General features: G+C 43.9%; 1 protein-coding gene across 4 annotated transcripts in view; it reads right to left on the bottom strand.

Moving 5' to 3' along the window:
* Positions 1 to 1,136: 1,136 nt before the first annotated feature.
* TBC1D30 (TBC1 domain family member 30) overlaps positions 1,137 to 25,461 on the bottom strand; it is an 81,785-nt gene continuing 57,460 nt past the window's right edge. For 2 of the 4 annotated variants that reach the window (XM_047742244.1, XM_047742242.1), the window contains 7 exons: positions 23,494 to 23,662; positions 19,461 to 19,566; positions 12,762 to 12,874; positions 11,114 to 11,253; positions 7,934 to 8,140; positions 7,709 to 7,768; positions 1,137 to 4,751 (listed from right to left, as the gene is read on the bottom strand). In XM_047742244.1, the coding sequence (XP_047598200.1) occupies positions 3,949 to 4,751; positions 7,709 to 7,768; positions 7,934 to 8,140; positions 11,114 to 11,253; positions 12,762 to 12,874; positions 19,461 to 19,566; positions 23,494 to 23,662 (1,598 nt within the window). In that variant the 3' untranslated portion in view covers positions 1,137 to 3,948. The remainder of the gene's footprint in view (positions 4,752 to 7,708; positions 7,769 to 7,933; positions 8,141 to 11,113; positions 11,254 to 12,761; positions 12,875 to 19,460; positions 19,567 to 23,493; positions 23,663 to 25,461) is intronic. The other 2 variants (XM_047742241.1, XM_047742243.1) reach the window with 1 other exon arrangement.

Here is a 25,461-nt window from a genome sequence, read left to right as displayed (position 1 = left end):
AATAAATGGTAATTTCTTTAACCTGATAAAAGATACCTACCAGAAATCTCAGCAAACATCTTACTTAATGGTTCCCTTAAAAGTCAGGAATGAGATATGAATGCCCATTATCACTGCTTCTATCAATACTGGATGTCCTAGAAAAAAAGATAAAATAGAGACTGCTGCCTCATCCCAGGGTGGAGAGAAGCAGGCATTCTCATTCACAGCGTGTATAAGAAGGTCAGCCTTTAAGGGTAGCAATTTGACAATACAGGACTTAGAAACATTCATACTTTCTGACCCAGCACCACCACCTCAGTGCACAGACCCGGAGGAAACACTTAAGGCTGGTCACAAAGAGGTAAGTATAAGGTGCGCTGGCTCAAAGAACCACCTGTGAATGGGAACGACCCGTCTGACAAGGTACTGGTTATGTGAATTCTGGCATGAACGTGGGATGGTGTACTAGTCACTGAAAATGCCACTGTGTAAGCGCATTTACTGGAAAGACAGCTTAATCTACCTTTTTGTGTGTGTGTCTGCACACACACACACACACACAAACAAGAACATACTGGAAAAGCCCATACCAGAATACTGATGATTCCTTATGCTCTGTTTTGCAAATTTTCTTAAAATACATACCACTTTTCTAATTAGGAAAAACACTGTATTTTAAATACTGCCTCAAATGATTGCTGTAGACAGCAAAAAAAAAAAAAAAAAAAAAGAGGGCTCAGAAAGAGTAAAGGGGAACTTCATGAGGGGGTTAGGCTGCAGCTACACACTTGATCACAACTCTCCGTTCATCTAGAATCCATAAGACCAGGAAGCTAAATTGCATTCTTATTGTTCTGTTTTATTAAAACAAAGGAAAATGACAAATCTAAAGGTTAATTTTATACACACACAAACATTCACACACATTCTTAAATAAACTCTCCATTTACTCATAGGAACCTGCTATTCTGCCAATTTCTCCAAAGGTCACAGGCCACCTTGTAACCCAGTGATCAGACTGGAGGAGATGGAGCTTACATAGCGGGTTCCCTGGAAGGTGTGACCATGGAGGGGAAAAGGCTGGAGAGGAAGGGGAATGTTAAGGGCATGACAGTATTCTACGCATGCGCTCTGAGAGAAAACTGCACAACAGCTACAACAATGAGAATCTTTATGCACATATCTCTGTAATCAGCACAATTCTTTAGAACAACAGAGACCCAAAAAAGGAATACAATGTTTCAAACACTGACAGCCCAGAGGTCAACATTACAAACTAGGGTTAAATCATCTGGAGGCCTTTGTAAGAGGACTGAGGTGTAGAAGCGTTGGAAGGTGTCGACTCCCCGCACAAGTGTTGACAGTGGACAGACGTAGCTAGAAATAAAAAAACCGCTACCCAGTAAGTACTTCTGGTGCTTGCATACAGCGTCTAGTCCACAGGGAAGGTAAAAGGTCCAGATTGGTCTTTGCACCTGCTGTGTGGTAGAGGCGATGCCACCGGTCTTCATTTCCAGAAGCAGGCACGGCTCCAAAATTGCCCGATTCACATGAGTACGTGGTACAAGGCATGCATGTTATCGGTACAGAGAGCACTTCGACAGAAATCCTCCGGTTTTTAAAATCCTGACAAGGTTATTTTTACCTCAAAGGGTTATTACACTTTCATGTCTTTGTTCCTTCATTGGGGGTCAATACTTACTCCCAAGCCTGTGCCAGCTCATCCAACCCTTTCTTGGAAAGACCAGAGCTGGGAATGCGCAGGGCACACGCTGGTAATGCCAAGATGCTTTACAGGCAGCAAGAACGGCAGCCTGAGGATGGTAAGCAGCCTTCTCCCCAGACCCCACCCCCCGAACCCAGATCCTCAGGGGGCTGTGAGCTGCATCAAGAGAAGAAAGAACAATTCTCTATTGGAGTCAGACATCCCTCAAAGGGATGAGTCTGTTATGACTCATGCAGGTCGGGGGAGGAGATAAGAACCTAAGGTGGAATATTCTTGTCTGTAAAGTTTTAGCAGATGGAGGAAAATCATGTCATTTGCTTAACTTTGGAAAATGCAGTGGGTCTCGTCCCCTGAGGGTGGAATGCAAAGTAAGCCCAACATTCCACCTCCGCTCTTCCCAAGTCAGAGGTGGTGGGCAACGCTGCTTTTTAAGAAGCCGCATGCTAACTTCAGATGGCACGGAATTCAAGACCAGAACCGCAATGACTTATTCGTCACATTTTCCATCTTTAGCTCCCTTAGGGGTAAAAATACCACAAAAGGAATAAAACGGCTTTTCTCGCTGTATGTCCTTCTTATGTTTTGCTGTTCAAAAGAGCCCACACAACCACATTCTCTATTACAAAAATTAATACTTCTCCTAGTAAAAGCCGTCTCTAGAATTACAGCTTTGGTTTCAGAATTGGCAACCCAATTAGCTCAAATTAACATCGACTGCATCAACGATAAGCCAGCCAGCACGGCCAAGGTCTTTCAAAGATGAGGGTAATGATGCCACGTCTATTCTTCTAATGATAGTAAGAGAAGGAGACCGAGGAGTGAGCCTTTGTTCAGAGGAATGACAGCTGCATGAAGCATTTTTAAAATGAACGACTTTGGGGAGTTAAAAGGTTAGTGCTGGTTTTGTGAAATGCCATCACAGGGCTCTGAAGCCTCTGGAGGGAGGTCTTCTGAGTCAGGAGGGAGCAGAATGAATGGCTTCCCGGTGGTGGTTTTCAGAACCTACCTACCGATGCATCTGTGTACAAGGAGCATTAAATCTGCCTCCGGAGATGTAAGGGAGTCACACCGAATACCAGAGTTCACCTTGCGCGTCTGAACTGCTCCTTCACTCTGCTGTGGCTCAGAGTTCCCATCTGCATAGTGGAAAAACAGGTGTCGTCTCTGCCAGTGGGGACTGGTGGCCAGGTGGGGAAGAGAGAGAGCTAGAAAGCACGAGTGCCTTCTCCAAAGAAAGGCAGGGTTCAAGCAGCAAAGAACTCAAGAAAGCACTCCGATCAAAAAAGCACAAGATTCAAGTAACAGAACCACAGGGGCCCCGGCTGAGACCCGTGAGGAGAGCTGGTAGGTGAGTGACTATGGGGCGGAAGACGCAGGACAAGCTCTGCAGAGCCCGTCACGTCCTCCCCGCACCGAGGACCTGAACTCTTCATCAGAGGACAGAAAGCTTCGTGGAGTCAGCCCGTTGTTCGGGCTGATGTCTGAATACCCATCCCATGCGTGTTCTCTGCGTAAGATCTTCAAGTTGTTGGGCCAACCTCAATTTCAACAGACACAGGTTTTCTTCATTTTGCGGGGAGAGAGAAAGAATGGCTATCTACATCCTTCTCCTGCACTTTAGCATAAGAATTTAAAAAAAAAAAAAAATCTTGAGCCTGTCTGAAAAAAACTACTGAAGAAAAACTCTCTCTCTCTCTCACACACACACACACACACACACACACACACACACACACCCTCGGTGGGACCGGAAGAGGGAAATTGAGAAGTTTTTTTGCAACGAAGAAACTTACTTCCTTTTTACAGTTTCTATTCTAGCAAGTTAGCATGTGCGTGCTCCGGGGTTGGAAACCCCCGGGGAACCAGAAGATTTGAGGGGAGGGTGGTCACAGGGACCCCTGCAGGTCCTCAGAACAGGAAGAAGGAAGAGGGGTTAACAGTCCAGATTCACAGTCTTGTCTAAACAAGTCACAATGAAAAATTGGGAAAACGTCACACTTTAAAACTACGATATTTATTCTGCCACAAGAATTCACTGGATCCGTGATCGGTAGGTGGGGAAGACGTACCCTTTCTAGCTCCCATTCTCAAAGTTCTCGTTCCCAGTTTCATGGCCCGTTGTTCATCTCTGAACCTATCTACTTGTTTTCACTGGGCAGTCAAAATGCTTTTGGAGCCATTCAGCTGGAATCCTTAGGCCGCCGGGAGAAGGTGAACGGAGATTCAGCTACCAAGGGCCATCACCGTTTCTTTGTACCACTGTTTCCACCCCCCGATTTGCTAAAGCTCCTGCTCATGTGAGGAAAGTGCACGGTGGGGGTTCTTTCGGTAGGACCATACAATCCCAAATTCCTGGCGGTGGCTGACTTCCGCAGCGGTTTGACGCTGGGGAAAGGGCTGAAGATGGGTGCTTTCGGGTGGCTGCCCTGGGGAGGCTTGCTGGGGGCTCTGTTTTCACCGGGGGCCTCAGACTGCTCTGGGAAGGGTGGTGGGCAAGGCTGGTGTGCCTTGGGCTCCAGGCCCGCAGCTGCATCCCTCTGGCTCAGTTCCAGGGCTTCTAACTTCACCTGGACCTCAGATACGTCGGCATCGGCCTCGCCGAACGCGGGCTCTGGGGACCGCCCTTCGATCGTCCGCCCTGTGCTGCTTCCGGAGCAGCTGCCCTCCCTTCCGGCGCAGCTGCCCTCCCTTCCGGTGGCTGACTCACTGGAGGAGGCCTCTGCTGCCCCCAGGCTGCTAGTCTTGCATCCCTCATTCTGCTCCTCGATCAGCCCGACGGTGTCCCCGCAGCCCAGCTGACTCCTGGTCCTCGTCATGGTCTTTTTGTGGACTCGGATGTGAGTCCGCCACGGGGAATTGAGCTTTGTCTTCAGGTCTTCGTAGGGCACAGGAGACATCTTGCCTCCCATGTGACCGGGGATGTGGATGACGGCATTCTTGGCAGGTCTGTTTGACATTTTCATCTTCTTTCCTAAAAGAAGGTGGTTGATAACTGGAGAGTTGTTTACCTGAGACGGGAGAATGCTGGTCACTGGCCCTTTGTCTGAAAGAAATGGTGAAAGGTTGGATGAAACGTACCACAGAGAAACCAGCCATCACAGTCCAAGAATCACATAGAGCTTGTCCCCCAATCTCGCCCATGTATTTCCTAGATTTGGGCAAAGCCATGTGACTGAAGGTAACAAAAACTGAATTCAACCCTAGAGCCCCGGCATACCTATTCCCTCCTCTTCCGAGGGGAGGAGACAGGAGACTGAGAGTACACGAGAAGCAGACTCATGTGGTCCTTTGTTGCTAATTCACGGGCAGATGCCCTGTTTCTTCCCAAGAGTTTTTGTCTCCGAGAAACAACCTCAGAGGTCTTGTATCTAAAAAATCTTAGAAGACTTTTTAAAAATAAGTCAAACACTATGACCATTTGGATGATCAGCTGTTAGCTTCCGAGAGGTAGGAAAAGAACACACACCACGTATTATGAAGTGAGAGATGGCAGGATGAGAGAAGTGATTTAAGAAGGTGGTAAAAACACAGTGAAGTCATTGCTCCCCGATGCCTGGTTCTAAGTACGAAAATCCATCCCTGTGTCCTCAATGGACTTTGAAAGCAAACTGAAGACTGGAGAGCACCAAAAGCTGTGTTCTCCTGGAGGGCACTGTCGATAGTATTATTGTCCTCCTCCTCCTGTGGCTAAGACTGAGCCTCTCTTTCAGATGACGCTCAAACACACATGGCCCCAGGGAGAAGGCCCCACCATCTTCGTGTGAACAACCTTTGTCCTGATGTCCATGTCATCTGCTGAACTCACTTCTATGCTTCTCGACTATTGTCATCTACCTCTGGTCACACTCCAGTCCTTACTGAAGATGCTGACAACTATCTCCTCTTCACTCCATATCCTATTACCCACCCTCGGTCACTTGACTGTTTCTCTGACTGACCCATCTGCACGCTTCCTTCTACCACCCCAATTCCATCCTAAACCTCATCACTCAGATCTACCTTCCCTGAAAAATATTTAACTCTCCTATTCTTCTCTTTGACTCTTCTAGCTCTCTCTCAATATAGCCATCGATGGTCCTGGGCCAAAGAGACTTTGGTTCTTTGATCTTTCAACTTCCCATAACCCCTCGTCTGTCTCTGGTCACTCACACCCCTACCAGGCTAGATGCGTGGCTGATCACTGGGACTGGTGCCTTACCAATAACCAGACATTCCCAACATCCCCATGCCTTTATGCCTGGCAAATTCTTAACCCTGGAGCCACAAATCACATTATCTTTTCCAAAAGTGGGGTGGGAGGTGGGATCACACAGACACGTGGACTGAAAGCCCTTCAGATTCATTAACTTCCTATTTTATTAGGTCCTCAAAGACACTAACATTCCATCCCATGACCTTTATCCAAATCTTCCTTACTTTCTCTACCCTCCCACCTTAGTCCCCCAATTTACTCCCAAGCAAATGACTTTTCCTCCAATTGCTCCACAAAAACAGAAGCTATCAGATCCAAAAGGCCCTAACTTCCTGTCCTCCCTAACCTGGGAGGATAGTACCTCAACCACCACTCAACCACCATGCTCACCACCTTCCTTTACATCTCAGGAGCTGAGGTCAGGTGCAGCCTCTCCTGCCCACACTGCTGATGCCACCTTATGCCATCGCCTCTAAAAGCTTGCTACTCAAAGCGGGATCCCCACCCAGCAGTACTGGCATCACCCAGGAGCTTGCTGGAAATGCATAATCTCAGCCCCACCCCAAACATGCTGAAACAGACTCTTCATTTTAACAGATCCCCAAGTGATTTATATGTACCCTGAAGTTTCAGAAGCAATGCTCTAGGACTTTGCCTTTGAGCAACAATCTCTCCCTAAAAAGAACCATGTAAACTGTGATCTAGAGGAGTCAGCCAACTTTTCCTGAAAAGGACCTGATTCTAGGTAATTTTAGACACTGCAGTGTAGAAGCAGTCATAGACAATATATAAATAAATGGGCATGCCTGTGTTCTAATAAAACTTTATTTACAGAAACAGGCAGCTAGCAGGATTTGGCCTGCGGAGAGCATAGTTTACTGACCCCTGACTAGAGCTCAAGGCACTGGGCTGACCTAATAACCACTGAGAATACCAACTGTTCACTATCCTACCCAGAGATGTGTACGGTGCAGTTGAAAAAGGACGATACAAGAAATCAGAACACAGGGGTCTAGCCCTGGCCTGACAACCCACCACAGCTACTAAGTCTGCAAAGCCTTCCTGAGACACCATCCCCTCATCTTTTAAAAGGACATAAGAATATCTATCCTTACCTTCCTCACAGATCTGCTTCAAGGACAAAATGAGGATACGCATGAGCCAATGCTTTGAAAATTAAAGTGCTACCTTTGTTTCCTTTGCGCCTTCTTTCTTAAGGATTCAGGCTGAAGTAAGACTCTTGGGGAAGCGGCCCACTCCTCCCGCACAAGTGTAAGTTAAGTTCAGTTTTTGTGTAAGATCAGTCACATGTTCGCACAAGCCTCTGAGAAACATGGCAACTTCCTATTTTGATTAACACTGGGCAGGCATCATAATCATTAGGATTTCACTTGGAACAAGACAAACCACTTCCCAAATCAGCATGTATTAAATAATAAAGCAGACTGTTCCCTGGGATTTTTAGAATTACAAAAAAAAAAAAAAAAAAAAGGCAGTTTGACAGTCCTTGGAAAAGAGCATTTCCAATTCCAATTACGTTCTTCTCAGCAGACCCCCAAGACACAGCTAACCCATCAGTGAGGCACAGGGATGTTTTTTTTTTTTCCTTTTTGTCTGACCATGACTATCGGTTATAGGACTACCTACATGACTGGTGAGTAGCTTCATGTACTAGCCCACAGAAGAATAGGTTCCAGAGGCAAGAGCTCCAAAATGTCTCAAGTCCAAGGACTGCTGGGCATCCGCAACATTTTCATCATTCGGCTACCGCTCTCCACAAGCACACAGAGTAAAGATGTGTTTACTACCATCAGCTACCCGGTTCTTGGTACCTAAAAGTAACCCATGGCCTTTTTCTTTTGCAGAGCCTGATAAAATAAAAAATGAGATGCCAAATGTGCTGTCCGCTCGGGCCAGCCGTGTCTGTGGTTGCTGAGCCACCACGAGTTGCCATGAGGAGGCCGTCCTCGGAGCACTCGTTCTTTCTTCCACAAGGTGACACAAACTTGAAATCGTTCTGAGAACCACATTACCTGCCCGGATGTACACCTGGTGGACCTGCTGCTGCTGCTTCTTCTTAATCCGAGAATACTGCTGCTTCAGCGCGTTGATATCCGTGGTCATGCGCTCCATCATCATGCTGTTGAAGGCCGCGTGGTATTCACTCCGACAGGAATTGATCGCTCCGGGACTCAGCTCCGCGATGTTGTTAGACCGCAGACTCTGCTCCTCATTCGGTTCTGCAGTCCAGGGGAGAGGGATAAGGACACGGTGTCATGGGGGAGAAAGGGATTAATGAGCACAGGTGACACTATGCCCCGGGGTTCGAACCATCAATCAATCAATCAATTTGCTACAATTTGTTTGATAGGTGTTTTCCTTTGGCCCTGAAAATAGGTCTGCATTTTCTTATTAGCCTAACTGTGGATCCAAACAAGCTGGGTGGGTTCACTGTTGGATTTTTATTACCACTTTGTTCATTATGTAGACCTAAGATCAACTGTTTCAAGTAAAAGTCACTGCCATTTCCCCCAATTCCCTCAGGGAAAGGGAACTCCAGGTGTCTAAAGTCGGTTTAGAGATTTGCATGTAATTGTATGAGGACTTACAAGGAATTGATTATACAGTTTAGTCAGTCATTAGAAGTGAGTTTTTCTTAAGTTAAAAATAGCAACACGTTCTATAAAATCATCAGAACTTCAGATCACTGCATCTCTAGCAACGAATGTTTTTTTTTTTCATGTAAAAAACATTTCCTGCTGTCTACTCTGTGTGTTTTGTCCGATAGGGTTTCTCCTCCTCTGATACCTACAACTAGTAGATTCATCTGGGATTATATCTAAGAAGCAGAAATAAGCACGGTGTGAGGGCATACACACATATTGCACAAGCTTTTCTAGCACAATATAGAAAAGTGGCCTGGGAACCAGCTTTTAAAAATTGATTAATGGGGGGAGTGCCTGGGTGGCTCAGTGGGTTAAGCCGCTGCCATCGACCCACGTCATGATCTCAGGGTCTTGGGATCGAGCCCCGCATCAGGCTCTCTGCTCAACAGGGAGTCTGCTTCCCCCTCTCTCTCTACCTGCCTCTCTGCCTACTTGTGATCTCTCTCTGTCAAATAAATAAATAAAATCTTTTAAAAAATGATTAATGGGGCACTTCAATTATGTTAACATCTACTAAAAGTGTTAGCCAGATAAAGCCTAAATATCAGATAAGCTTACTTACTTTTTCACAGAAAACACTTTTTTAAGAGAAAAAAAACCCGGGCCTGCTAATCTGAGCTTACTTAAAACTGACAAGAAAGGCTAATGATAAAACTTAAGAGAAAGTGATCCTATCATCCTGAAGTACATAACAGCTACCCAGACAGAAAAACAGAAGGGAAAAGGGCCAGGGCGGGGGGGGGGGGGGGGGGGGGGGGGGGGGGGGGGGGAAGCAGTGTGGAGACATACAGCCAGACTACAGAAACACAAAAATTTTGTGGTTTTTTTTGCAAAAATTTTGGAGTTAAAATACATTTTGATTTCATGGCTACACACCAAAAGCTGAAATTCAGGTCACAGAGAGAAGGGGTGGAGGGTATAACAAAATCAATAGGACTCTTACTGAGTTTAGGTGTTTTAAAAGCCATTTAAAGAGATGAGAGGAGAGGACATAGCAAAGACATACACGCAAAGTCACGTGAACCCAAACTATAAAGCAGGCTAAAACTCAAAACAAGCTAAGGCTTGAGGACCAGATTACCATGAAACAACCACAGGCAGAAGAAAACAGCCAAACAAACAAAAAGAAATCTTCTAAACACAAAGAACAAAAATGAGAAAATAGCCCCACGACTCTGAGAAGGCAGTAGGAAGCTAGCAGAGGGCAAAGAAAATGCAGAGGGCCTGCTAACTCTTGTCTCTGTCCTCTTTCGCAAGGAGTACAGTCTTCAAACTAGAAGACGTAGAACAAATGTCCTAAAGGAGGAACCACCACCCAAGATAGGAAAGAACATATCAGGATGGACCACCCTCCACATGGCGGGAGGACCACCAACTGCTTCCTAAGAGTTCATTCCATCAATGGTGTCCAGACCATAGGAAGTCCATTCTCCACAAGAAAAAAAACAAATGTAGCATAGCATCCAACTCAAAGGGAGACATCACCAAACCGCAGGGCATTAAAAGGTGAATATACAGAATATCAAAAGTTCTAGAAGTCGGGGTGCCTGGGTGGCTCAGTGGGTTAGGCCCCTGCCTTCGGCTCAGGTCATGATCCCAGGGTCCTGGGATCAAGCCCCGCATCAGGTTCTGCTCAGTGGGGGCCTGCTTCCTCTTTCTCTGCCTACTTGTGATCTCTGTCTGTCAAATAAATAAATAAAATCTTTAAAAAAAAAAAAAGTTCTAGAAGTCGTATCTTTTGAAAAACTCTGAACTTGGACGATAGGGAAGGATTTGGGGGACACAATGGCTGTTCTCAAAGATCTGATGAAAAGTCCAACAGAAGAGGAAGTCGACTTGTTCTGTTTTGTTCAAAAGAACTATTAAAAGAACTGGTAGGTGGAAATTATCTCTTCACGACTAGAAGTCATGGGCTAAGCAGAGGATCCAGCAGAATGTCTTATGAGATAATGAGTTTTTAATCCCTCAGATTCAAGTAGAGGCTATCCTAATGTTTCAGAGGACATTTCTATAGTGGAAAAGAAGCCAGTCTGTATCAATTGAACTCAGATAGCATGTGGTACTAAGCATCTGTTCTAGCCAGGTTCTGAGCTAGGGAGCTGAGCATACCAAGTGGAATCAGATAAAGTGGACGCAAAACCCCTCAGAAAGAAAAAGAAATATGTATGATGTATGCAACACCTCACAGAGAGATCCTACTAAGTGATAAAGTAGGGGTGCCCGGGTGGCTTAGACGGTTAAGTGACCAACTCTTGGATTCAGCTCCAGTGGTCATCTCAGGGTCATGAGATTGAGCCCTGCCTTGGGCTCCATGATCAGCACGGAGTCTGCTTGAGGATTCTGCCCCTCCCCGATGTGTGCACACTTTCTCTCTCTCCCTCTCTCAAAAATAAATAAATCTTGGGGCACCTGGGTGGCTCAGTGGGTTAAGCCTCTGCCTTGGGCTCAGGTCATGATCTCAGGGTCCTGGGATTGAGGCCTGCATCGGGCTCTCTGCTCAGTGAACCAATACACAGAGATCACCTACATAGACAGCCGTCTCTTTACCTTTGATCTGCTTTTGGTACTTCTGCAGTTCAGGCGCGAGGAGCCCACTGAACGGCCCGAGACACCCCACGGCAGTAGCAATAGCATCTTCATCATCTGGATCATTCTCCTCATCACTGTCTCTGACCTTCCCATGCCGTCTTGGAAAACAAAGAAGAAGAAAAATATTCAAGCAAAATAGTGGCATTTTTAAAAAATAAATGATACAGTCACATGGCTCAAATGACATATACATGAGTTTTATATAGAAGTGGACATACAACTTATCTATAAAAAGTCTCCCTCCCTTCCCTGTCCAACTTCAGCCCCTGCCCCACCTAATTCCCAAAGGTGACCCTTGTTACTAATTTCTGATGTGTTCTTCAGTTTTGTTACACACACATAAGCCAATATAACTATACAGTCTTATTGTTCTCTTTTTGAATAAATATCAGCATACTATCTACACTGTTGTGCACCTCACATCTATTTACCTAAAAATCTCTCTAGATTCACACGTAGAGCTTCCTCGCCCTGTTTTTATTGCTGCATTAGATTGAATGCATGTGGCTCATGTTACGGGACCAGGCCACACACCTGAGTGGTCTACACTCACATACTGTCATTAAACAATGCCACTATAAATAACCCGATACACCCTGGGTTTGGGCAGGTGTAAAAATATATTTGTGGAGTAAGTCATAAAGATAGAATTGCTGGGTCAAAGGAAATATGTACTAGTAATCTAGGGAAATACTGCCAAATTGCCTGCCACAAATCTTGTAATAATTAACCTCCAGCCAGCAATGTGCAAGAGTGTTTGCCTATAGCCTCATCAACAGAGTGCATGTCAGTCTTCTGAATTTTTATCAATCTGACAGATAAAAACAGAGTCTCAATCTAGCTTTAAGCTATATTTCTCTTAATACCAGTGATGTCATTCCTTATGTAAACTACCTATGCCCATTCTCTCATCATTTTTCAATTGGGTGTTCATTTTCTTATTGATTTCTAGGAGCTTTATATATGCAAGATATCAGTTACAAATATTTTTTCACAAACATTTTTTTGTGCCTGTTTATGGAGGTTTGTTTGGTTCTGTTTTCAATCATGCAGAAAATTATTTTTAAAAGTACTTAACTTTTTCCCTGGTGTTTTTGAATCCATGATTAAGGCCTTCCCTTTCCAAAGAACTAAAGATATTTTCCCACATTTTCTTCTGCTAATTTTATTATTTCACTTTTTCCATTTAAATAAAAAGTTTCACTATTGATTTGATATGCTAAGTTTTCAAACACTAAATTTCTATACATATATTTGTCAATGTCAGTCTTTACATTTCAAAATAGTTCATCTGTCTCTTCATGTACCTGTTCTACCCTATTTTAATTATTAAAATGTTTAATATTTTATACTGTTAAATAAGTTTCTAAATATTCCTTTAGTTTATGCTTCAATCTTCTTCAGAAAGTACAGTTTTAAAAATCTCTCTCTTGAATGTCAATCAAAACCTTTGGGAAAGAGACATTCAAATTTTAAGCACCAAAATACTTTGGAAAAAAAAATACATATATATATCTGGGGATTAACAAATACAAAGTTACAATAACACATTAAAGTACTAAGCCTCCCATCAAGAAAACAAGAAGGGGGGATAAAAAGACCTTACCCAGAAACAGAGGTGGGTTTAACTGTGGCTGGGAATGGTGTAATGTTGTAGGTGTACTTTTCCCTCAACTCCGCCAACTGTGGGAAAGGGAATGGGGCCATAGAATAAACAGTCTGGAAAACAAAAGCAAAAATGCCAAGTCTGAAACGGTAGCCTTAGACAACTCTTATCAATCCTGGGAAGACATTAGAGTTTTATGATATGTATGTGAAGAGGTCGAATCTGCACCTTACCCAGCAGGTGGAGAGATTCTATTCAATACCTGCTTTAGAGAAAGACAACAGTACTGATAAACGCAGGGGTGAGTTCTCAAATCAATCCGGCTGTGACTGGGCATTCCAAGTGGTGAACATGGGTGGCAGACGGGGGCAATCTGACTTCCTCCAGGCCCAATGACAAGTGGGTTAATTCAGAAATTCAGAGCTCCCTATTACTTTTTTTTTTTAATGAGGGCCCGAAATCATGTCCCCTAAATCAAGACCCAAGCTGAGTTCAAGAGTCAGATGCTTAACCAACTGAGCCACCCAGGAGCCCCCTATTACTTCTTTAATAAAGTACCCATCGATGATCTTCATACTAGTGTTTATTTTTCAAAGCTTTGTTTGATGATTTTATAGACATTTAATGTCAACCTTCTGGACAAAATTAAGTCTAGTGGATGATCTCGTGATCAGCTGCCCACTTTCTCCAAAGATACCACCTTTTCAAATGGCCGTGAATGAGTTCTAGGTGAAAATTGTTAGCTGTTATTTTTAAAGGAAAAAAAGAAAGAAAGAAACGAATAAAGTGACAGGGTGTAAAGCATAGGCTGCCAAAAATCTATAAATAAAAATGGGAAAAGCACCTGTGCTTCCTCCAGGATTCCAAAATTATATATCACTCTATCAGCAGGAAGAAAGTAGTCCTGTTTGCTCTCTTAATTGTATTAAAAGTTAATTGCTCCAAACATATTACTTCAATCCTTCAAGTACATATTCACCAAAAAATGTGTATTAATTATAGCTTCATTTCTCCCAGGAAGCCATTAACCGAAAACTAACAATGATATATGTCAACCATACCTTGATAATTTTAAAAAAGAAACCCATACCATTTGGATTCAACTTTAAAAGATGACATTATTAATGTTAGGAATTTCAAAATTCCTTATAAATGAAGTAAGATGTCTCACTGAAGATAATTAATAGGGCAACCAGCTAAAGATTCACTTGTGTTTTATTTTTGCCAGTCTTTATAAAAAATTATCAAAATATTCCCTTGTTCAGCCTCATGAAGGAAGCTTGATAAGTAAGGAATGGGAAGTCCATTCTGCCCCTACTTCATCCCATCCTACCCTAGAGTAATTGGCCCCGAGCTCCTAGAGATCTCCTTCAAGCTTCCACTCAGTTTCAGACATCTGAGCAAAAAGAAAACTGGCCCCACTGGTGTTTTCATTCTCTATTTTTTATCTTTCTTTCTCTATCCTTTACTTTCAGTTAGTCCTACATAGAAGAAATCAGTGCTCCTGAGACAAACGTGTTTATACTACTTCTTCTCATATGTTCATTCACGTATTTGAAGGTCTCACATCTGAAGGCAAGTTTATGCCAAGAATGTACACAACACATCACCACAGCCCTCAGAGTACCCGAGAAGCTCTAGGTTTCCAACTTTGTAAATCAGAAGTTTACAACAGATTCCAAGGAAGGTATGTTATGAGTCGCCTTACAGCCAAATATGGTACACTAATAGGATCTTAGGGCTAGAAAGGAATGTAAACATAATTTCGCTAAACCTCCTTCTGCAACAGAGATTCCCTCTAGAACATCTCCTATAACAGATGGTCACAAAGGGACTGCTTACACACTCCCAGTTACAGGCACACATTGTTTTGCAGAGCAGTTACAATTTTTGACAGCCCTCATTAACCAGACATGATCCTTCTTTTGGACACGCATCCACATTCTTGTCATTTCCACACCATCGCTGATGGGAAAAACCGAACATTCCAGGAGCAACTGGGTGGCTCAGCTGGTTGAGTGTCTGACTCTTGGTTTCAGCTCAGGTCATGAAATCGGTGTCCTAGGATCAAGCCCCATGTTGGACTCTGTGCTCACAGGGAATTTGCTTGGGATTTTCTCTCTCCCTTTCTTTCTGCCCCTCCCCACCTCCCTCCCATATGCGTGTTCTCTCTTTCTCTCTCTCTCAAATAAATAAATAAATCTTTAAAAAAGGGGTGAACAGTCCAAGGGCAGATCCCACGTGATGGCACCGGAGCGCCCCCAACAGGTTACAATCGTTACTGACGAGCACTTCCACGTAGGTTTTCCCTACAGACCCTTCTAACAAAAGCACCTAATTTTTCTCTCTGTTGCCCTCAAGGAAGTCATGAGAGACTTCGTCAAACGTCTTACTGAAATCCATATATACAATTTCACTGGCATCCTCCCAATCTCTTTTCCAAACACTATCCATTTTTTTTTAAACCAGCCATTGCTAATAAAATTAAAAATTAAAAAAGAGCGATGTGATTTACAAAAGGAAAAAACCCTGCAGATTATTCTGTGTGTGGCACTGAGAACTGAAAGAACGGAGGAAGACCACCAGGGAGAATCCTTCCACGTCTTCAGCTCGAAAATAAAGACCTTATACACAGTCCACATTTTTCATCTGGAGCCATTTCAGGTTTGCTGGCAGATTTATGGCCCACCATAATTGGATCCCAGCCACTGAATTAGTTTGTTTTTTTTTTTTAAGAGTGAATACAGGAAAAAGAGTGCCTTGAAATGACATTCACCATTTCTCTCCGTAACACCCTATGATGCCAAAGAAAACCAACAAGTCAATTTATGATCCAAACTATGGACATGCACTTAAACAGACATTTATATTTAGATACTGCTGGGGAAAAACAATTTCTATGTCTTTTTTCATGACTGACATGCTTTGCAAAAAAAGCCTAAAAACATAAGTTGTACAAAATTAAGCTCAGTTCATCTCCACCCAGATGTTTTCCTCAGCAGAAGAAAAGCTACTAAAATGGCTTCTAATCAATCAAACCACAGCCTGCATTTTTCCCTCAAGGATTCTCTTAAAGCAGCGGAATGAGGTGGTTCTCTCTTCTCTAGTTCCCAAGATTGGACATTTCTGTAGGACAAAGAGGGTGTATGTCAACCTAGCTCTCCTTTGTTCTGGCAATGCTTAAGGGAAATAAAATGTGGCTTTATTTTTGTAAAGGGGAGTCCCGCTTTGAGAAAGACATAGTTTGACTAATGCGGAAGCTGTGTGCTGGGCGGTAGGGAAAAAGCACCAGCCCAGGAGTGGAGGACTTGGCTCCCAACAGCCAAAGGAACTGGCCACACACTCACTCTCTGTCAAGTGAGAGGATTAGGGTAGTTGATCTTTAAGCTTCTTTTGTGTTCTTTGCAAGATTTTATTTACTTATTTGAGAGCGGGAGATAAAGATCGCAGGAGCAGAGAGGGCTGGGTGGGAACAGAGCTCTGACCAGTGCAGAAGGTTCCAGCCGTGAAGTAGTGGGAACACCTTGCATAGGTAAGGCATGGGCAGCCAGAATGGGCCTCCAACACAACCTGTCTCCAAACAAACCATTCTTCCTCCCCCCTACACTTATGCTCGCCTTCCTAAGCCAGAGACTTGTCGGTTGCCTTTGTTTCCCCATTTCTTCTTCCCTCTCTGCATATCCATCTTCTAAGGCCAAGTCCTATCAATTTCGCCTTCTAAGTATCGTCTCTGTTCCATCCTTGTTTCTACCCATCACTGCCTCTCACAAGCTCCTGCTGTCAGACTTGACCCCTCAAGTCCGCCCTTCACAATGCTGCCCCTGTCCGTATCTGGCAGAAGTCACAACTCAGATCATTTTCCTTCTCTCCTTAGGACCTTTCAGGTCTTCTTTTTCCCTTTCCAAAGGCTCCACAGAAACCCTGGAATTCCAGCAAGCACAATTTCACAACCACAGGCCTAAAAGGTCAAGTCCAATCCTTACCATGGGCTGCGGTCTTCCATACCCAACCCAAATGCCAAACTCCTCATCGTTTCCTTCACATGCCACCAAGTTTTCCAGTGGCTATGACTTTGTGCATGCCACTCCCTCAACCATGAGTCCCCTTCCTGCTCTGCTCTGTACCACTGCCCTCCACACACACACACACACACACACACACACACACACACACACTCACATGTGCAGACACTCAGGTGGCAGTGTGGACAATCACTCTGGCAGCAAAATGCCAACTGTATTAGAGCTGAGGGTATCTAGAAGGAGGGCCACCATCTGTGAGTGTTGTTTAATCCAGCAAACATTTATTGAAAAAGAGAAGGCAGGAAACTAATCAGACTCTTAATAGGTATTTGCTAAATGAAGTAATAAATTTATTGAGCAGCTCTAGTAAAAGGCAAAGTGCTAAGTGTTTATGAGCAAAGCACAATCCCTATCCTCAAGGAGCTTAAAAATATCACCTAGGAAAGAAGATGGTCCTCAGTCAAGGTCGAACGTGATGAATGCTCATGAGAGATGTACAAAGAAAATGCCACAGCAGTTCAAAGAAATGGGAGATGCTTTTCTTTTTTTTGGGGGGGGGTGATTTTCATTGAGACTATCAGAGAATGTTCCACAAAAGAAATGTTATCTGAACTTTTCAGGAGGAGGCAGGGAAAGACTGTAGAAGGGAAAGACTGAGCAGCGGGGACACAGGGACAGAGGAGGCATATTCCCAGGGATTTCAGGGAGCACAAAAGACAGCTTGACTTGACTAGAGTAAGTCAAAGGTACAAAACACAAAAGCTGTGGCTGAAAAGATGGGTTAATGCCGGTCAAGAGTACTGATGCTAAAGCTGAGAAGTCCTGCTTCATTTTGTGGGCAGGACACGGAAGTAGCCACTGAAGTTTCACGAGTGAGGGAGAAGGGATGGTACCCCAAAGTCCTGCCTTGGGCATATGATTCTGGCAGTTCTGTGGGACATGGAGGATCTCATACATGGAAAATGCCAAGCGTGGACCTCACACACAGAGCCGTGTTCAATAAAGGTACTTCCCTCTGAGAGAGAATGAGCAATGATGCAGCCATGGCCCCGGGATATGTGAGAAGAGTTGGGACCAGAGCATCGAGGTCAGCCTCAGGCAGAGATTTTTCCTCCTCTGAGACAGGAAAAAAGGAAGAAGAGATGAGAATGCAAAGGAAAGTTGAAGTAAAAACTATAAATGTTCAGGGAAGTTCTGTCGGGTGGTCACCATTCTCAGTGAGTCAGGCAGCTGTCTGCTAAACATCAGGGATTCTGAGAAGGAGCTGGAGATGCCAGAAAATGAACAAAGGAAGAGAAACTCCTCATTCTCCAGCCCTAAGTCAGGGTCTGAGTCTTCGGTTTCCAATCTGTTGACGGGGCGCAGCACCCAAACATGACCTCATGCATGGAACCCAGCATATGAGTACAAACTGAAACCCAGAAAAAGGAGAGAGAAATCACAGAGAAAGAAGGAAATAAGGCCCAAGGACAACCTTGGATAAGACCCACGGTTGGTGGGTGGGCAGAAGGAACAACCAGAAAGAGAAGCAGCAGTCAGAAGTGTCAGAGGAAAATAAGGGTAAAATCATATTACAGAACCTAATGCAAGAGAGAATATTAACAATGTTGCTGTTATTTCTATACTATCAATTTTAATGCCTTTGTGAATATGATATTGAGATATAATAACATGCCAGAAAATAACAAAACCCTTCAAGTCTTTCATATTAAAACTTATGATTAATACATAGATCTCAGAGTCCCGGGATTAAGCCCTGCACCGGGCTTCCTGCTCCCTCTCCCTCTGTCTATAACCCCTGCCCCCCTACCACTGTGCTCTCTCTCAACTTCTCAAATAAACAAAATCTTGAAAAAAAAAAAAAAATAATGACATGAGTAGAAAATATGGATAAAACAAATAAACTAATATGCTGATTAGAATAATTTCCTTTTTATCCAATAATCTCCATTTTATCCTCAACAATTTCTTCCCCAAAATCATTATGTTGCCCCACAAGTCTCCTTTTAAAAGGTTAAAAATCAGATTCAGGGATGCTCGAGTGGCTCAGTCTGTTGAGCATCCTACTCTTTGATTTCAGCCCAGGTCATGAGAGGTCATGATCTCAGGGTCCTGGGATCGAGCCCCACGGCAGGCTCTCTGCCCAGGGGGGAGTCTATTTGAGGATGCCCTGCCCCGCCCCTCCCCCTACTCACACACTCTCTTTCTCTCAAAGATAAATAAATCTTTTTTTTTAAGATTTTATTTATTTATATGACAGAGAGAGAGATCACAAGTAGGCAGAGAGGCAGGCAGAGAGAGGGGGAAGCAGGCTCCCCACTGAGCAGAGAGCCCGATGTGGGGCTTGATCCCAGGACTCTGAGATCATGACCTGAGCTAAAGGCAGAGGCTTAACCCACTGAGCCACCCAGCCACCCAAGCACCCCTCAAAGATAAATAAATCTAAAAAAAATCAGATTTGGAAGTTTTGGGTTTTTTTTTTTTTTGGAGGTTGGACTCTTAAGCAACACAGCTTGAATGGAAGCATAACAAATGCCCATTATTCATTTCTTCCTTCCTCTTGTGACAGATTTTGATCAAATTATATATAGACTCTTGGTCAAGTGAAAAACAATCTGAGGGCTAGCCAAACATATTTCCCTGGGTTCCCTGAGGTCGGGCCATTCTGCCCACTCACCTGCATGAGTTCATGGCTTTCCAGAAGGTCATTCTCTAGCATCTCCTGGGTAAGGCGCCCCATGGTGCTGTAGAATTCATCTGCTGTCTCACAGCATTCTATCTGCCTAGATAAAGAAAGGAGAGCAGAAGAAAATGTTTAGGCCCCCCTGTTGTTGTTTATCAGGTATATGCTGCAGGTGCAAAACAAGGTATTGCCTCTTGCCATCAAAGTTAGCAATCAACAAAAATCACAATCCTAGGCACTTGTCCATGGCTTGGACACAGTTTGCATGTCCCGGCTTGCAATTCTCTGCTATTTCCAAATTAACCCATTTTGGCTGATTTTTTTTTTTTTTATAAATCACAATCCTGGTAGACAGTCTACAAAAAAACACCAAAGGTGGCTTAGAGGTACTTGTTACCGGATGAGCTCCTATCTCTCATTTCTGCCCGCCAGCCTCACAGCCCCACCCACGGCATCTTGCTTATTTTCATGTAACACATTCTACACAGCACACCCACCATCTGTCAGAACTAATAACCACAAAATTGGGTCCCGAAGAACAATTACCCACTGTAGGGAATCTGGGGCCACGACGGTGCTATCACCGATAGACTGAAACCAAACCACAGTAGACGTGAAAGATGAAAAATACAAGAACAAGAACTTCTAACTTTTCTGCACCCCCAGGACACTTTCACAGACAGAAATTTTTCTGTTCTTCTCTAGCTACTGTAGCCAGCTGGCCATTACACCGTGCTTCTTGCATTTGGTTCCACATGTAAATAAAGAAACCTGTCACCTGGCAACCTGTAAGGCAGGTTAGACTTTCATCCTTCTGGCAGGGGAGAAAAAAGGAAGAGTTTCAAGCACAAAGCGCCGTGAGCAGCTCTCCCTGCCCGCGGGTCCTGGGGCCATGCTTTATTGCAACCACCTTTTTGGCACGGATAAATAAATAAGCAAATAAATAAATATCAAAAAATAAAGCAAAAATACCATGCATATGTGTTATCTACTACCACGTTTTCTGTACAGTAGGATAATTGTATTTGCCCCCCAACCTATAAGACATACACTTTGACATATGCTAATGTCGGGGAATTTCCACGGGGCCATCCAGAAAACACCATGATGATGGAAAAACTGCAGGTGCTCAAGTGCGCTCTTCAGTCCCCTTGCTATCAAGTGAAATAGCCTGTTGAAGTGTTATTGCAAAACTCCAGAGTAGCGTGTGGGCATAATTGAAAAAGTGGTTAAGTGTACCCTGGAGGGTGAGGAAAGGATATAATGCTTCAGAAGAGTTCTGAAAAATATACTCCAGGCTGACAAGGAGAAAAAGCTTTCCAAAGACATGGATGCGGGAGACGGCAGGCCTTTTCCAGGCTGTGGAAGGAGCTCCATGCGACCAAAGTTGGCCAGGTGGCCTGCATGGCCAGAGGGTGACGGAGAGAGCGAGGGTACAGAGCTGCAGACAGCAGATGGCAATGGTGCCTACTGAGGCTCTTCGGGGCAAGAGCCCTGAAAGGCACTTCCGAGGGAGTGTGGGAACAGATGTGCCCTCGGCAAGGTCGGCTGGAGGTCACATGGCAAGTGTAGAGTATGATGGGAAGACCAGGGAGGAAACATGGCGCTAGGCCAGGATGACATGTGAGGGAGCAAGGCAACGCAGGAGGTCAGAGGAGAAAGATACTTGAGAGACGCCAGGGAAGGTTGTGCTGAGGGTCCACGGCTTACGGATTCCCAAAGCACCCCGTGATGTGAGTGAAAAGAAGAAATGCCAAGTTGTAGGAGGAAGGGGAATGGAGAGGTCCCACGGAGCTGTAGTTCATGATTTTTCCAGCAAAAAGTTTGTGGGGAGGAATACAGGCGCTGGAGTCCGAAAGATCCAGGATTAAGTCCCAGCTCTGCGGCTGATGAGCTAGGGACCATGAGCTAGTTAATTCACCCTCTGGGTTAGCTTTCCCACTTGGAAAGGCAGGAGAAGAATCCTACCTACTTCCTGGGGTTATGCAGAGAACCAAATGAGACCAGGCGTTTAAGCTGCCTGATGTCATGACAGCACTGTGCTGGCTGCCTTTCCTTTCATTTAATAAGTGGCATACTCAAAAAGATGTAGAAGTGCAGGGAGCAAAGACACTGAAACATTTAAAGTCCCACCAGTGTCATTCCTCTATCTCCTGAACTTCATAAAAAATACCAGTTTATTGTCAGTAGACTCATGTTAGTAAAAGTGCAGATTCTAGGGGCACACGGCTGGCTCAGTCGGGGGTAGAACATGTGACTCTGGATCTCAGGGTTGTGGGTTCGAGCCCCACATTAGTTGTAGAGATTACATAAAAATAAAATCTTAAAAAAAAAAAAAAAAGTATAGATCCTAGAGCCAGGATATCTGGGTTCAAAATCAGGCCCTACCACTTACTGAGTGACCTTGGGCAATTCACTTAACTTTTCTGTGGCTCAGTTCCCACATCTGTAAGATGGGGGTGAGAATAGTACCTACCTCATAAAATAATGGTGAGCACTAAACGAGCTAGTTTCACCTCTACAGTGCTTCGAGCAATGCTGGTCCACACCATGACTCCCCTGGGAAGACCAGACAAATTCTGATCCTACGCATAATGGATGGGGGCGGGGGGTAAAAACAGAATCTCTTCTTTTCCTCCTGCTCCATAACTAAGAATGAGCACAAAGGTGACTTCAACAGACTCAGCCTCAGTAAAGTGCTACACTGTTTTAATTCCATAGTCCATAGTTACCTGGTAACTGGACTATACCACCCACAGACACTGTCAAAGTTCAAGGAGCTTCGGGCATAGGGTAGGTTGGAAATGTAGGACTGCAGAAAGATCTAGATATCAAGGGAAAATGAAAAGATAAGTAAACAGCACTCCAAATCCCCAGCAGACTCATTTATTTGACCAGCTGAGAAGCAGTATACCAAAAATCAAAAGCGAAGGAGATGGCTATGTGCTGTTTCCAAACAGTTGTACAACATGATGATCTTTCTAAATCCCTGAATTGATAGTTGGTGGATCTTTCTTGCAAAAAATGGGAAATACAGCAAGTCTCCCAGGAAACAACTTAACATAAATAAAAGGCTGGTTAAAAGGTTTTTGAAACAAAACACTGGCAGTGATTTATTAGTTTTCTGACATGTTGTCTATGAGTACTCATTCAAGTCATTTAGAACTCTAGGAAACAAACATTAAAAACTTCTCTGCATCTTAACTCTAACAATTTCATCCTAATGCCCCTTCCATTACCCAAAGTGTAGAATTTTAACATAATAGTCATAATATATTAGAGATGGGTGAAAATACCCTCCTTTTCACAGTCCCGCTACTCGTAACAAATACAAGTAACATCTGTGTGGTACTATGTCTGGTAGTAACAGATTTCATCATAGAATTAATTCCTGATGAAAAATAAGAAGTTCAATGTGTTCTACTTTTTTTTTTTTTTAAGTAGGATCCACACGCAAAGTAGGGCTTGAACTCACGACCCTGCAATCAAGAGTCGCATGCTCTACTGACTGAGCCAGCCAGGTGCCCTCTGTGTGTTCTACTCTTGACTATGTACTAAGCACCAGAGAGACCCTATACATATTATTTCATTTAATTTTATTATGGCCCTGAAGGGCAGAACTAAATAAATACTAAGGACTTAAAAATCATTCAAATCGTGAATGTTAACCAACAAACACAGATACTCCTCTCCCAATCTTCCTCTTCCATCTCAGTTCCTCTCCCTCCCTCTCTTCCCAACTAGAGTCCAGGGAGAGGGTGCACAGTAAACCAGCCAGGACACTAGCACTGAAGTAGAGATCTACAGACCTGGAAAAGCCTGCCCCCCCTTCCCCAACATAGATTCTATTTGCCCCTCAATAATCAAGAATCAGCCAACTAAGATTCCAGAAGGCTAAAGCAATTCAACAAAGTTCCCGACTTTCTCTTTTGCTCCTACTTAAATATAGATGCTTTTCACATTAGAGCACAAAATTGCTTAAAGCCCCCCACACCACAGAACAAAACAGAATGGGGAAATCACTTACTCTCCTAATTTTGCCCAGATGGCCAACGACACTCTCAAGATGATTTCCGAACCTTCAAAGAAGACTGAATCCCAGATCTTTAAGACCGTATGGTTAGGGAGGCACGTAGCAAAGAGAGTCAGAAACCACTGCATCGTGAAGACATTCGTGAGTGGGGGCTCATAGCCACCTGAAATAAAACAAACATTCTGTGTTTCTTCAGAATTGATGCAAGATATAAAATTAGCCTTGTTCAATCATCCACAACCACCAAATATGTTACATTACCTAACTGATTTCTTTAGATCTCTAAATTTTGGTTCTTGTCTCCTTCCTTTTTTTGGAAGAACACAGGTGTGTTTGACAAAAAAATCTCAAGGGATTTTCACAAATTCTTTATGATACTTCAAAAATGTTTTTTCTAAAGATTTTATTTATTTAGTTATAGGACAGAGAAAGAAAGCACAAACGAGGGGAATGGTAGGCAGAAGGAGAGGGGGAAGCAAGCTCCCCGCTAAGCAGGGAGCCCAACGCAGGGCTCAATCTCAGGACCCTGGGATCACGACCTGAGCCAAAAGCAGATGCTTAACTGACTGAGCCACCCAGGTGCCCCGATATTTCAGAAATCTTAACCTAAAGCTTAATTTGGCTCTACTTATTTTGGGGTGTTGAAAATTAAGGAGAATGCTCTTCTCACCAAAAACAGGATAAAAAGAAAGGATTTTAGCCTCTTAAAAGTAGAATCCAATTTTTGAAACCTCATAAAGGCCACTTTTATTCAAGTGCTGCTGATAAAAACATGGCTCTTTATGAAATTACTTATCTACTTCTTAAATTATGCACAGCTCTCAGACCACAGTGGAATTAAACTGGAAATCATAACAGAAAGAGAGCTGGAAAAGCTCAGAGTATTTGCAGATTAAACAACATGAAATTTTTAAAATATTGTGAATTAATCCACACAGCTACACTGAAGTTTCTGAATTTACCAAAAACACAGAGCTCCCTCCTACTTCCTGTGATGGCATTAAGTATGTATTTTATGAAATGTAAAAATGTAGGTATTTAAACTGATTCTCCCTCCAAATTAGTCAGACTACACATTTACCCAAGGATAAGCCAAACAAGATCTGTTCTCCTGCACTCATTTTCTCTCTTCTTCTGCAAAAACAAAGGAGCATCATGGTTCAGAAAATTAAGAATCTGAGGGCAGCACTTACGGGCAAGTTCAGGACATTTGGAGGCAAAGGTGGAACCCAGGAAAGCATGTCTGACATCGGACAGGCAAGGCAGTCTATCCGAATGTATTAGGACACCCCCAGAGGTGTGCAAGGGCACTGCACAGCCAAATTAAAGATTATTCAGGTGGCTGAGAAGGAAATGCTGAGAGACAGCCAGGTATCACTAAAATGTCCAGTGTCCTTTAATCACAGATTAGGTCCTCACATCCTTTCTTATTTTCCCAGATTTCAATGCATGGGTGCAGTACTGGCAACCATTTCCAGGAAACACAACAAACTTCATTATTCTTCCTGGGACCCCTGCATAGAGCCAGGCAAGTGCAGGCAGCAGGTACAACCACAGCCTCGAGCTCGAGCTCCTCAGCAAGCGGGGCCATGCCCACCAGAGCGTGGCTGAGCAGAGGCTCCACCCCTCCCTCGACCCAGGGCCTCCCCCCCTGCAGGTTCCGAAGCTTACCTGGAGGTCCGGGGAGCCCTTCTCCAGAAAGAGCGGACCCATTCATCTCTAGTAAACCTAAATACCCCTACCATGGATAGATAAAAGGAGCACTGAACATCCGAATCCAAAAGACTGTTGGTTTATCTCCTAAAACTTAAGGGGGATGCATATTTGACTCTCCACAGGTTCCATGGTTCAGGCAAAAGCACAGTCTGTGTGAAATCGTACAGTCGCTCAGCTTTAAAGAACTCCTATGGGTTGGTATGAGCTGAGAGCAGCTGAACTAGATGGTAAGACAGACTCTCCATC

This window comes from Lutra lutra, chromosome 8, assembly GCF_902655055.1.
Source record: "Lutra lutra chromosome 8, mLutLut1.2, whole genome shotgun sequence".
NCBI lineage: Eukaryota > Metazoa > Chordata > Mammalia > Carnivora > Mustelidae > Lutra > Lutra lutra.
This window is presented reverse-complemented; position numbering and strand designations above follow the sequence as displayed.